The sequence below is a fragment of the Hemitrygon akajei genome, unplaced genomic scaffold (assembly GCF_048418815.1).
Source record: "Hemitrygon akajei unplaced genomic scaffold, sHemAka1.3 Scf000046, whole genome shotgun sequence".
NCBI classification, from domain to species: Eukaryota; Metazoa; Chordata; class Chondrichthyes; order Myliobatiformes; family Dasyatidae; genus Hemitrygon; species Hemitrygon akajei.
The window spans coordinates 3,618,189-3,632,374 of NW_027331932.1; the positions used below are offsets into that span (position 1 = coordinate 3,618,189).

General features: G+C 52.7%; 1 protein-coding gene across 1 annotated transcript in view; it reads left to right on the forward strand.

Annotated features, from left to right (window-relative positions):
• Positions 1 to 14,186, forward strand: part of LOC140720731 (NACHT, LRR and PYD domains-containing protein 3-like) — a 64,465-nt gene extending 50,279 nt beyond the window's left edge. The window contains exons 8-9 of the mRNA XM_073035561.1: positions 13,770 to 13,856; positions 14,012 to 14,186. Coding sequence (XP_072891662.1) covers positions 13,770 to 13,856; positions 14,012 to 14,186 — 262 coding nt within the window. The remainder of the gene's footprint in view (positions 1 to 13,769; positions 13,857 to 14,011) is intronic.

Below are 14,186 nucleotides of genomic sequence, written 5' to 3' on the forward strand. Positions count from 1 at the left end.
TCTCTTCCCCATCCCTCTTCCTCCTGTGGTTTCTCTCTTTCCCATCCCCCTTGCTCCTATGTGATCTCTCTTCCCATCTTGCTCCTGTGGGATCTCTCATCACCTTCCCCTTCTACTGTGGGATATCTCTTCCCCATCCCCTTCATCCTGTGAGATCTCTATTTCCCATCCCCCTTCCTCCTGTGGGATCTCCTTTCCCCATCCCCCTTCCTCCTGTGGGATCTCTCTTCCCCATTCTCCTTCCTACTCTGTGATCGCTCTTCCCCATCGCCTTCCTCCTATTGGACCTATTCCCCATCCCCCTCCCTCCTGTGGTATCTCTCTTCCCCATTCTCCTTCCTACTGTGTGATGTCTCTTCCCAATCGCCTTCCTCCTGTGGGATCTCCCTTCCCCATCCCCTTCCTCCTGTGGGACCTCTTCACCATCCCCCTTCCTCCTGTGGGACCTCTTCCCCATTCCCCTTACTCCTGTTTGATCTCTCTTTCCTATCCCCCTTCCTCCTGTGGGATCTCTCCTACCAATACCCCCAAATCCTGTGGGATCTCTTCTCCCCATCCCACTTCTTCCTGCGGGATCTCATTTCCTCATCCTCTCCCTCCTGTGGGATGTTTCTCACCCATTAACCTTCCTGCTTTGGGATCTCTTTACCCGTCCCCCATGTATATTTATTTTCCCGATCTCCTTCCTCCCTTTCGATCTCTCTTCCTGATTCAGCTTCCTACTGCGGGATATCTCTTCAATGTCCACTTCCGCCTCCGGGATCTCTCTTCCCCATCCCTCTTCCTCCTGTGGGATATCTCTTTCCCATCCCCTTCCTCCTGTGGGATCTCTATTCCCCTTTCTCCTTACTCCCGTCGGATCTCTCTTCCCCATCCCCCTACAACTGTGGTATCTCTTTTCCCCATCCCAATTCCACCTGTGGGATCTCTTTTTCCCATCCCTCTTCCTCCTGTGGGATCTCTTTTCCCCATCCCCTTCGTCCTCTGGGATCTCTCTTCCCATCCCATTCCGCCTGTGGGATCTCTTTTTTCCCATCTATTTCCTCCTGTGGGAACTTTCTTCCACATCCCCCTTCCTCCTGTGGGATCTCTCTTCCCCAGCCCCCTTCCTCCTGTGGTATGTCTATTCCCCATCCCCCTACCTCCTGTTTGATCTCTTTTCCTGATTCTGCTTCCTACTGTGGGATCTCTCTTCCCCATCCACTTCCTACTGCCGGAAATTTCTTCCCTATCACCCTTTCTCCTGAGGGATCTCTCTGCCGCATCCCTCTTCCTCCTGTGGGATCTCTCTTTCCCATCCCCCTTCCTCCTATGTGATCTCTCTTCCCATCTTGCTCCTGTGGGATCTCTCATCACCTTCCCCTTCTCCTGTGGGATCTCTCTTCCCCAGCCCCCTTCTCCTGTGGGATCTCTCTTCCTGATTCTGTTTCTGACTGCAAGATCTCTCTTCCCAATCTCTTTCACCATGTGGTATCTCTTCCCCAGCCCCCTTCCTCCTGTGGGATCTCCTTTCCCCATCAGCCTTCCTCCTGTTGAATCTCTCTTCCTCAGCCCCCTTCCTCCTATGGGATCTCTCTTCCCCATCCCCCTTCCTCCTTTGGGATCTCTTTTCCCCATTCACTTTCTCCTGTGGGATCTCTCTTCCCCATCCCCCTACCTCCTGTTTGATCTCTCTTCCTGATTCTGCTTCCTACTGTGGGATCTCTCTTCCCCATCCGCGTTCCTCCTGCCGGAAATATCTTCCCTATCACACTTTCGCCTGAGGGATCTCTCTGCCGCATCCCTCTTCCTCCTCTGGTTTCTCTTTTTCCCATCCCCCTTGCTCCTATGTGATCTCTCTTCCCATCTTGCTCCTGTGGGATCTCTCATCGCCTTCCCATTCTCCTGTGGGATCTCTATTCACCTTCCCCTTCTCCTGTGGGATCTCTCTTCCCCATCCCTCTTCCTCCTGTGGTTTCTCTCTTTCCCATCCCCCTTGCTCCTATGTGATCTCTCTTCCCATCTTGCTCCTGTGGGATCTCTCATCACCTTCCCCTTCTACTGTGGGATATCTCTTCCCCATCCCCTTCATCCTGTGAGATCTCTATTTCCCATCCCCCTTCCTCCTGTGGGATCTCCTTTCCCCATCCCCCTTCCTCCTGTGGGATCTCTCTTCCCCATTCTCCTTCCTACTCTGTGATCGCTCTTCCCCATCGCCTTCCTCCTATTGGACCTATTCCCCATCCCCCTCCCTCCTGTGGTATCTCTCTTCCCCATTCTCCTTCCTACTGTGTGATGTCTCTTCCCAATCGCCTTCCTCCTGTGGGATCTCCCTTCCCCATCCCCTTCCTCCTGTGGGACCTCTTCACCATCCCCCTTCCTCCTGTGGGACCTCTTCCCCATTCCCCTTACTCCTGTTTGATCTCTCTTTCCTATCCCCCTTCCTCCTGTGGGATCTCTCCTACCAATACCCCCAAATCCTGTGGGATCTCTTCTCCCCATCCCACTTCTTCCTGCGGGATCTCATTTCCTCATCCTCTCCCTCCTGTGGGATGTTTCTCACCCATTAACCTTCCTGCTTTGGGATCTCTTTACCCGTCCCCCATGTATATTTATTTTCCCGATCTCCTTCCTCCCTTTCGATCTCTCTTCCTGATTCAGCTTCCTACTGCGGGATATCTCTTCAATGTCCACTTCCGCCTCCGGGATCTCTCTTCCCCATCCCTCTTCCTCCTGTGGGATATCTCTTTCCCATCCCCTTCCTCCTGTGGGATCTCTATTCCCCTTTCTCCTTACTCCCGTCGGATCTCTCTTCCCCATCCCCCTACAACTGTGGTATCTCTTTTCCCCATCCCAATTCCACCTGTGGGATCTCTTTTTCCCATCCCTCTTCCTCCTGTGGGATCTCTTTTCCCCATCCCCTTCGTCCTCTGGGATCTCTCTTCCCATCCCATTCCGCCTGTGGGATCTCTCTTCTCTATATCCACTTCCTCCACTGGGATCACTCTTCCCCATCCCCCTCCTCCTCTGGGACGTCGATTCCCCATTCTCCTTCCTACTGTGTGATCTCTCTTCCCCATCCCCCTTTTTCCTGTGGGATCTCCCTTCCCCATCCCCCTTCCTCCTGTGGGATCTCTCTCCCCAGCCCCCTTCCTCCTGTGGAATCTCTCTTCCCCAGCCCCCTTCCTCCTGTAGGATTTCTCGTCCCAAGCCCCCTTCCTCCTGTGGGATCTCTTTTTGCCCATCAGCCTTCCTCCTGTAGGATATCTCTTCCCCAGCCCCCTTCCTCCTGTAGGATCTCTCGTCCCAAGCCCCCTTCCTCCTGTGGGATCTCTTTTTCCCCATCAGCCTTCCTCCTGTGGGAACTTTCTTCCACATCCCCCTTCCTCCTGTAGGATCTCTCTTCCCCATCCCCCTTCCTCCTGTGGGATCTCTCTTTCCCATCCCCCTACCTGCAGTAGGATCTCTCTTCCTCATCTCCCTTCCTCCTGAGGGAACTCTCTTCCACATCCCCCTTCCTCCTGTGCGATCTCTCTTTCCCATCCCCCTACCTGCAGTAGGATCTCTCTTCCCCATCTCCCTTTCTCCTGAGGGAACTCTCTTCCACATCCCCCTTCCTCCTGTGGGATCTCTCTTCCCCATCCCCCTTCCTCCTGTGGGATCTCTCTTTCCCCAGCCCCCTTCCTCCTGTGGGATCTCTCTTTCCCCAGCCCCTACCTGCAGTGGGATCTCTCTTCCCCATCTCCCTTTCCTCCGGAGGGATCTCTTTTTCCTATCGTCCTGCATCCTGTGGGATCTCTCTCCCCCATCCACCTTCCTCCTGTGGCATCTCTCTTCCCCATCGTCCTTCATCCTGTGGGATCTCTCTCCCCCATCCCCCTTCCTCCTGTGGGATCTCTCTTCCCTATCCCCCTTTCCTCCGGAGGGATCTCTTTTTCCCCATCCATTTCCACCTGTGGGATCTCTATTCCCCATCGTCCTTCATCCTGCGGGATCTCTCTCCCCCATCCACCTTCCTCCTGTTGGATCTCTCTTCCCCATCTCCTTCTTCCTATGGGACCTCTTCCCCATTCCCCTTCCTCCTGTGGGATCTCTCTTCCCCATCCACCTTCCTCCTGTGGGATCTCTCCTTCCCATTCCCTTTCCTCCCATAGGATCTCTCTTTCCTAACCCCTTCCACCTGTGGGAACTCCCCATCCCCCCAACTCCTGCGGCATCTCCTTTCCTCATCCCTTCCTTCCTTTGGGATCACTTTTCCCCATCCCCCTTCCTCCTGTGGGATCCTTTTTCCCCATCCCCTTCCTCCTGTGGGATATCTCTTCCCCGTGACCTTTCCTCCTGCAGGATCTCTCTTTCCTATCCCCCTTAAACCTGTGGGAACTCTCTTCCCAATCCCCCCATATCTGTAGTATCTCTCTTCCCCATCCCATTTCCTACTGCGGGATCACTTATCAACATCCAGCTTCCTCCTGTGGGATCTCTTTTCTCGATCTCCTTCCTCCTGTGGGATATCTCTTCCCCATTCCTTTCTTCCTGTTGGATCTCTCTTCCCCATCCCCCTTCCTCCTATGGGATCTCTCTTCCCCATCCCCTTCCGCTTGAGGGATCTCTCATGCCCATCACTCTTTTTCCTGAGGGATCACTCTTCCCCATCCCCTTCCTCCTCTGGGATCTCGATAACCCATCCCCTTCCTCCTGTGGAATCTCCCTTCCCCATCCCCCTTCCTCCTGTGGAATCTCTCTTCCCGATTCTGCTTCCTATTGTGGGATCTCTCTTCAGCATCCAATAACTCCTGCCGGAAATTTCTTCCCAATCCTCCTTCCCTCTGTGGGATCTCTCTTCCACATCCCCCTTCCTCCTGTGGGATCTCTCTTCCCCATCTCCCATCCTCCTGTGGGATCTCTCTTCCACATCCCCCTTCCTCCTGTGGGATCTCTCTTCCCCATCCCCCTTCCTCCTGTGGGATCTCTCTTTCCCCAGCCCCTACCTGCAGTGGGATCTCTCTTCCCCATCTCCCTTTCCTCCGGAGGGATCTCTTTTTCCCATCGTCCTGCATCCTGTGGGATCTCTCTCCCACATCCACCTTCCTCCTGTGGCATCTCTCTTCCCCATCGTCCTTCATCCTGTGGGATCTCTCTTCCCTATCCCCCTTTCCTCCGGAGGGATCTCTTTTTCCCCATCCATTTCCACCTGTGGGATCTCTATTCCCCATCGTCCTTCATCCTGTGGGATCTCTCTCCCCCATCCACCTTCCTCCTGTTGGATCTCTCTTCCCCATCTCCTTCCTCCTATGGGACGTCTTCCCCATTCCCCTTCCTCCTGTGGGATCTCTCTTCCCCATCCACCTTCCTCCTGTGGGATCTCTCCTTCCCATTCCCTTTCCTCCCATAGGATCTCTCTTTCCTAACCCCTTCCACCTGTGGGAACTCCCCATCCCCCCAACTCCTGCGGCATCTCCTTTCCTCATCCCTTCCTTCCTTTGGGATCACTTTTCCCCATCCCCCTTCCTCCTGTGGGATCCGTTTTCCCCATCCCCTTCCTCCTGTGGGATATCTCTTCCCCGTGACCTTTCCTCCTGCAGGATCTCTCTTTCCTATCCCCCTTAAACCTATGGGAACTCTCTTCCCAATCCCCCCATAACTGTAGTATCTCTCTTCCCCATCCCATTTCCTACTGCGGGATCACTTATCAACATCCAGCTTCCTCCTGTGGGATCTCTTTTCGCGATCTCCTTCCTCCTGTGGGATATCTCTTCCCCATTCCTTTCTTCCTGTTAGATCTCTCTTCCCCATCCCCCTTCCTCCTATGGGATCTCTCTTCCCCATCCCTTTCCGCTTGTGGGATCTCTCATGCCCATCACTCTTTTTCCTGAGGGATCACTCTTCCCCATCCCCTTCCTCCTCTGGGATCTCGATAACCCATCCCCTTCCTCCTGTGGAATCTCCCTTCCCCATCCCCCTTCTCCTGTGGAATCTCTCTTCCCGATTCTGCTTCCTATTGTGGGATCTCTCTTCCGCATCCAATAACTCCTGCCGGAAATTTTTTCCCAATCCTCCTTCCCTCTGTGGGATCTCTCTTCCACATCCCCCTTCCTCCTGTGGGATCTCTCTTCCCCATCTCCCATCCTCCTGTGGGATCTCTCTTCCCCAGCCCCCTACCTCCAGTGGGATCTCTCTTTCCCATTCTCCTTCCTCTTGCGGGATCTCTCTTCCCCATCTCCCTTCCTTCTGTGGGAATTCTATTCCGGATCCCCTTCCTGCTGTGGTAACTCTCTTTCCCATCCCCCTACCACCTGTTGGATCTCTCTTCCTGATGCTGCTTCCTACTGTGGGACCACTCTTCCCCATCCACTTCCTCCTGCCGGAAATTTCCTCCCCATCCCCCGTCCTCCTGTGGGATCTCTATTCCACATCCCCCATCCTCCTGTGGGATCTCTCTTCCCCATCCCCCGTCCTCCTGTGGGATCTCGCTTCCCCATCCCCCTCCTTTTGTGGGACCTCTCTTCCCCATCTCCCTTCCCCCTGTGGGATCTCTCTTCCCAATCCCCTTCCTCCTGTGGTATCTCTCTTTCGCATCCCCCTACCTCCTGTTGGATCTCTCTTCCTGATTCGGCTTCCTATTCTGGGATCTCTCTTCCGCATCCAATAACTCCTGCCGGAAATTTCTTCCCAATCCTCCTTCCCTCTGTGGGATCTATCTTCCACATCCCCCTTCCTCCTGTGGGATCTCTCTTCCCCATCTCCCATCCTCCAGTGGGATCTCTCTTTCCCATTCTCCTTCCTCTTGTGGGATCTCTCTTCCCCATCTCCCTTCCTTCTGTGGGAATTCTCTTCCGGATCTCCTTCCTCCTGTGGTATCTCTCTTTCCCATCCCCCTACCACCTGTTGGATCACTCTTCCTGATGCTGCTTCCTACTGTGGGATCACTCTTCCCCATCCACTTCCTCCTGCAGGAAATTTCCTCCCCATCCCCCGTCCTCCTGTGGGACAATAGACAATAGGTGCAGAAGTAGACCATTCGGCCCTTCGAGCCTGCACCGCCATTTTGAGATCATGGCTGATCATCTACTATCAATACCCGGTTCCTGCCTTGTCCCCATATCCCTTGATTCCCCTATCCATAAGATAGCTATCTAGCTCCTTCTTGAAAGCATCCAGAGAATTGGCCTCCACTTCCTTCCGAGGCAGTACATTCCAGACACCCACAACTCTCTGGGAGAAATTTTTCCTTAACTCTGTCCTAAATGACCTACCCCTTTTTCTCAAACCATGCCCTCTGGTACTGGACTCTCCCAGCATCTGGAACATATTTCCTGCCTCTATCTTGTCCAATCCCTTAATAATCTTCTATGTTTCAATCACATCCCTTCTCAATCTGCTTAATTCCAGCATGTACAAGCCCAGTCTCTCTAACCTCTCTGCGTAAGACAGTCCAGACATCCCAGGAATCAACCTCGTGAATCTACGCTGCACCACCTCTACAGCCAGGATGTCATTCCTTAACCCTGGAGACCAAAACTGTACACAATACTCCAGGAGTGGTCTCACCAGGGATCTGTACAAATGCAAGAAGATTTCCTTGCTCTTGTACTCAATTCCCTTTGTAATAAAGGCCAACATTCCATTAGCCTTCTTCACTGCCTGCTGTACTTGCTCATTCAATTTCAGTGACTGATGAACAAGGACTCCTAGGTCTCTTTGTATTTCTCCCTTACCTAACTCTACACCGTTCAGATAATAATCTGCCTTCCTGTTCTTACTCCCAAAGTGGATAACCTCACACTTATTCACATTAAACATCATCTGCCAAGTATCTGCCCACTCACCCAGCCTATCCAAGTCACCCTGAATTCTCCTAACATCCTCATCACATGTCACACTGCCACCCAGCTTAGTATCATCAGCAAATTTGCTGATGTTATTCTCAATGCCTTCATCTAAATCGTTGATGTAAATTGTAAACAGCTGTGGTCCCAATACCGAGCCCTGTGGCACCCCACTGGTCACCACCTGCCATTCCGAGAAACACCCATTCACCGCTACCCTTTGCTTTCTATCTGTCAAAAAGTTTTCTATCCATGTCAATGTCTTCCCCCCGATGCCCTGAGCTTTGATTTTACCCACCAATCTCCTATGTGGGACCTTATCAAATGCCTTCTGAAAATCGAGGTACACTACATCCACTGGATCTCACCTGTCTAACTTCCTGGTTACATCCTCGAAAAACTCCAACAGATTAGTCAAGCATGATTTACCCTTGGTAAATCCATGCTGGCTCAGCCCAATCCTATCACTGCTATCTATATATGCCACTATTTCATCCTTAATAATGGACTCTAGCATCTTCCCCACCACCGATGTCAGGCTGACAGGTCGATAGTTCTCTGTTTTCTCCCTCCCTCCTTTCTTAAAAAATGGGATAACATTAGCCATTCTCCAATCCTCAGGAACTGATCCTGAATCTAAGGAACATTGGAAAATGATTACCAATGCATCCGCAATTTCCAGGGCCACCTCCTTTAGTACCCTAGGATGCAGACCATCTGGACCTGGGGATTTGTCAGCCTTCAGTCCCATCAGTCTACTCATCACCGTTTCCTTCCGAATGTCAATCTGTTTCATTTCCTCTGTTACCCTATGTCCTTGGCCCATCCATACATCTGGGAGATTGCTTGTGTCTTCCCTATTGAAGACAGATCTAAAGTACTCATTAAATTCTTCTGCCATTTCTCTGTTTCCCATAACAATTTCACCCAATTCATTCTTCAAGGGCCCAACATTGTTCTTAACTATCTTCTTTCTCTTCACATACCTAAAAAAGCTTTTGCTATCTTCCTTTATATTCCTGGCTAGCTTGCGTTCGTACCTCATTTTTTCTCCCCGTATTGCCTTTTTAGTTAAGTTCTGTTGTTCCTTGAAAACTTCCCAATCATCTGTCCTCCCACTCACCTTAGCTCTGTCATACTTCCTTTTTTTTTAATGTTCTGCAAACTCTGACTTCCTTTGTCAACCACTGTGGCCCCTTTCTCTCCTTTGAATCCTTCCTTCTCTGGGGATGAACTGATTTTGCACCTTATGCATTATTCTCAAGTATACCTGCCATTGCTGTTCCATTGTCTTTTCTGCTAGGCTATCCGTCCAGTCAACATTGGCCAGCTCCTCCCTCATGGCTCCATAGTTTCCCCTGTTCATCTGCAACACTGACACCTCCGAGCTGCCCTTATCCTTCTCAAACTGCAGATAAAAACATATCACGTTATGGTCACTACCTCCTAATGGCTCCTTTACTACAAGATCGCTTATCAAATCCTGTTCATTACACAAGACTAAATCCAGAATAGCCTTGTCCCTGGCCGGCTCTCGTACAAAGCTGTTCCAAGAATGCATCCCGTAGGCACTCTACAAACTCCCTATCCTGGGGTCCAGCACCAAACTGTTTCTCCCAGTTCACCTGTATGTTGAAATTACCCATCCCCCTTCCTCCTGTGGGATCTCTCTTCTTCATCCCCTTCCTCCTGTGGGATCTCTCTTCCCCTTCCTCCTTCCTCCAGTGGGATCACTCTTCCCCATCTGCCTTCCTGCTGTGGGATCTGTCTTCCCAGTCCACCTTCCTCCTTTGGGATCACTTTTCCCCATCCGCCTTCTGCCTGTCAGATCTCTCTTCCCCATTCTCCTTCCTCCTGTCGGATCTCTCTTCCCAGTCCCATTCCTCCTGTCGGATCTCTCTTCCACATCCCCCTTCCTCATGTGGGATCTCTCTTCCCCATCCCCCTTCCTCCTGTGGGATCTCTCTTCCCCTTTGCCTTCATCCTGTGGGTTCTCACTTACCCATCCCCCTTCCTCCTGTGGCATCTCTCTTCCCCATCCCCCTTCCTCCTATGGGATCTCACTTACCCATCCCCCTTCCTCCTGTGGGATCTCACTTACCCATCCCCCTTCCTCCTGTGGCATCTCTCTTCCCCATCGTCCTTCATCCTGTGGGATCTCTCTCCCCCATCCCCTTTCCTCCTGTGGGATCTCTCTTCCCTATCCCCCTTTCCTCCGGAGGGATCTCATTTTCCCCATCCATTTCCACCTGTGGGATCTCTATTCCCCATCCCTCTTCCTCCTGTGGGATCTCTCTTCCCCATCCCCGTCCTCTTGTGGGATCTCTTCCCCACTCCCCTTCCTCCTGTGGGATCTCTCTTCCCCATCCCCCTTCCTCCTATGGGATCTCACTTCCCCATCCCCCTTCCTCCTGTGGGATCTCTCTTCCCTATCCCCCTTTCCTCCGGAGGGATCTCTTTTTCCCATCGTCCTGCATCCTGTGGGATATCTCTTCCCCATCGTCCTTCATCCTGTGGGATCTCTCTCCCCCATCCCCCTTCCTCCTGTGGGATCTCTCTTCCCTATCCCCCTTTCCTCCGGAGGGATCTCTTTTTCCCCATCCATTTCCACCTGTGGGATCTCTATTCCCCATCGTCCTTCATCCTGTGGGATCTCTCTCCCCCATCCCCCTTCCTCCTATAGGATCTCTCTTCCCCATCGTCCTTCATCCTGTGGGATATCTCTCCCCCATCCCCCTTCCTCCTGTGGGATCTCTCTTCCCTATCCCCCTTTCCTCTGGAGGGATCTCTTTTTCCCCATCCATTTCCACCTGTGGGATCTCTATTCCCCATCCCTCTTCCTCCTGTGGGATCTCTCTTCCCCATCCCCGTCCTCCTGTGGGATCTCTTCCCCACTCCCCTTCCTCCTGTGGGATCTCTCTTCCCCATCCCCCTTTCTACTGCAGGATCTCTTTTCCCCATCTCCCTCCTCCTGTGGGATCTCTCTACCCCAGCCCCCTTCCTCTTGTGGGATCTCTATTCCCCATCCCTCATCCCCCTGCGGAATATCTATTTCCCATCCTCTTCCTCCTATGGGATCTCTCTACCCCATCCCCCGACCTCCTGTGGGATCTCTCTTCCCCAGCCCGCTTCCTCCTTTGGGATCTCCCTTCCCCATCCGCCTTGCTCCTATGGGAACTCTCTTTCTCATTCCCCTTCCTCCTGTAGTATCTCTCTTCCCCATCCCCCTTCCACCTGTGGGATCTCACTTACCCATCCCCCTTCCTCCTGTGGCATCTCTCTTCCCCATCATCCTTCATCCTGTGGGATCTCTCTTCCCTATCCCCCTTTCCTCCGGAGGGATCTCTTTTTCCCATCGTCCTGCATCCTGTGGGATCTCTCTCCCCCATCCCCCTTCCTCCTGTGGGATCTCTCTTCCCTATCCCCCTTTCCTCCGGAGGGATCTCTTTTTCCCCATCCATTTCCACCTGTGGGATCTCTATTCCCCATCGTCCTTCATCCTGTGGGATCTCTCTTCCCCATCATCCTTCATCCTGTGGGATCTCTCTCCCCCATCCCCCTTCCTCCTGTGGGATCTCTCTTCCCTATCCCCCTTTCCTCCGGAGGGATCTCTTTGTCCACATCCATTTCCACCTGTGGGATCTCTATTCCCCATCGTCCTTCATCCTGTGGGATCTCTCTCCCCCATCCACCTTCCTCCTGTGGCATCTCTCTTCCCCATCGTCCTTCATCCTGTGGGATCTCTCTCCCCCATCCCCCTTCCTCCTGTGGGATCTCTCTTCCCTATCCCCCTTTCCTCCGGAGGGATCTCTTTTTCCCCATCCATTTCCACCTGTGGGATCTCTATTCCCCATCCCTCTTCCTCCTGTGGGATCTCTCTTCCCCATCCCCCTTTCTACTGCAGGATGTCTTTTCCCCATCTCCCTCCTCCTGTGGGATCTCTCTACCCCAGCCCCCTTCCTCTTGTGGGATCTCTATTCCCCATCCCTCTTCCCTCTGCGGAATATCTATTTCCCATCCTCTTCCTCCTATGGGATCTCTCTTCCCCATCCCCCGACCTCCTGTGGGATCTCTCTTCCCCAGCCGCCTTCCTCCTTTGGGATCTCCCTTCCCCATCCGCCTTGCTCCTATGGGAACTCTCTTTCTCGTTCCCCTTCCTCCTGTAGGATCTCTCTTTCCTACCCCCCTTCCACCTGTGGTATTTCTCCTTCCCCATCCTTCCATAACTGTGGTATCTCTCTTCCCCATCCCCCTTCCTCCTACGGGATCTCACTTCCCTATCCCCCTTCCTCCTGTTGGATCTCACTTCCCCATCGCCTTTCTCCTGTCGGATGTTTCTTCCCCATTCCCTTTCCTACTGTGTGATCTCTCTTCCCCATCGCCTTCCTCCTGTCGGATGTTTCTTCCCCATTCCCTTTCCTACTGTGTGATCTCTCTTCCCCATCGCCTTCCTCCTGTCGGATGTTTCTTCCCCATTCCCTTTCCTGCTGTGTGATATGCCATCCCAGTCCCCTTCCTCCTGTGGGATCTCTTTTCCCCACCCCCCTTCCTCCTGTGGGATCTCTTTTCCCCACCCCCCTTCCTCCTGTGGGATCTCTCATTGCCTTCCCCTTCTCCTGTAGGATCTTTCTTCCCAATCTCTTTCACCCTGTGGGATTGCTTCCCCATCCTCCTTCCTCCTGTTGGATCTCTTCCCATCCTCCTTCCTCCTGTGGGATCTCTCTTCACCATCCCCGTCCTCCTGTTGGATCTCTCTTCCCCATCTCCTTCCTCCTATGGGACCTCTTCCCCATCCCCTTCTTCCTCTGGGATCTCTCTTCCCCATCCACCTTCCTCCTGTGGGATCTCTCCTTCCCATTCCCTTTCCTCCCATAGGATCTCTCTTTCCTAACCCCCTCCACCTGTGGGAACTCTCTTCCCCATCCCCCCAACTCCTGCGGCATCTCCTTTCCTCATCCCTTCCTCCCTTTGGGATCACTTTTCCCCATCCCCCTTCCTCCTGTGGGAACTCGTTTCCCCATCCCCCTTCCTCCTGTGGGATCTCTTTTACCCCATCCCCCTTCCTCCTGTTGGATCTCTCTTCCCCATCTCCTTCCTCCTATGGGACCTCTTCCCCATCCCCTTCTTCCTGTGGGATCTCCCTTCCCCATCCACCTTCCTCCTGTGGGATCTCTCCTTCCCAATACCCCCAACTCCTGTGGGATCTCTTTTCCCCATCCCACTTCTTCCTGCCGGATCTCATTTCCTCATCCCCTCCCTCCTGTGGGATATCTCTTCTCCATCCCTTTCTTCCTTTGGGATCTCTCATCCCCATCCCCCTTCCTCCTGTGGGATCTCTCTTCCCCATCCGCCTTCCTCCTGTGGGATCTCTCTTCCCCATCCCCTTTCCTCCTGTGGGATCTCTCTTCCCCATCCCCCTTTCTCCTGTGGGATCTCTCTTCCCCGTCCCCCGGTGGGATCTCTCCTTCCCCATTCCCCCATAACTGTGGTATCTCTTTTCCCCATCCCATTTCCTCCTGTGGGATCTCTCTTCCCCATCACACTTCCTCCTGTGGGAACTCCTTCCCCCATCCCTTTCCTCTTGTGTCTTTCCATCCGTTCCCTCAGGTGGGGTCTCTTCCTCCATCTCCCATCGACATTTCCCGATTCACAAAGCTTCCTCACTGTGGGGCCATATCACCCCCATCCCTGCCCCTTCTGACACTCTGTTGTCAGTAACACTTTTCTAGCCAACGGAGAACGAGACAGAATATGTGGAGTTCACAGTGTCACAGGAACAGACTAAATGACTGACATTGGGTGAATACACTGGAGCTGGGCAGTGAGGGACATTGACAGTGATGGGAACTCCGATCAGTGATTTACGGAAGGGTTTAATGTTTCCTGAAATATCCGCGTGAGAGAATTTCCCTCAGACCCACGGTTTGTATCACTTTGTTCATCAATTTGTCTGTTTGTGTTTAGACTCGGGGACAATAAACTGGGAGATTCAGGAGTGAAACTGGTGTTGTCAGCTCTGAGGAACCCGGAGTGTAAAATACAGAAACTGTGGTAAGTACCAGACTGTGGGAGATTGAGTTTACAGTCACTGGGTGTCTGACACTGAACATTATTGTGATCAGTAATTGTGTTACTGATAAACACTGGGGATCTGTACCGTCTCCTGTCTCTCTGTGTCCTTCACCCTCACTCTCTCTCATCTCCAGGCTGAACAATGTCAGTCTCACAGATTCTGGTGCCGAGGATCTCGTCTCCGCTCTCAGTACAAACCCATCCCTGACGGAGCTGGACCTGAATTATTATGACCTGGAATATTCAGGAGTGAAACTGGTGTTTCTGGCTCTGGGGAACACGAAGTGTAAAATACAGAAACTGCGGTAA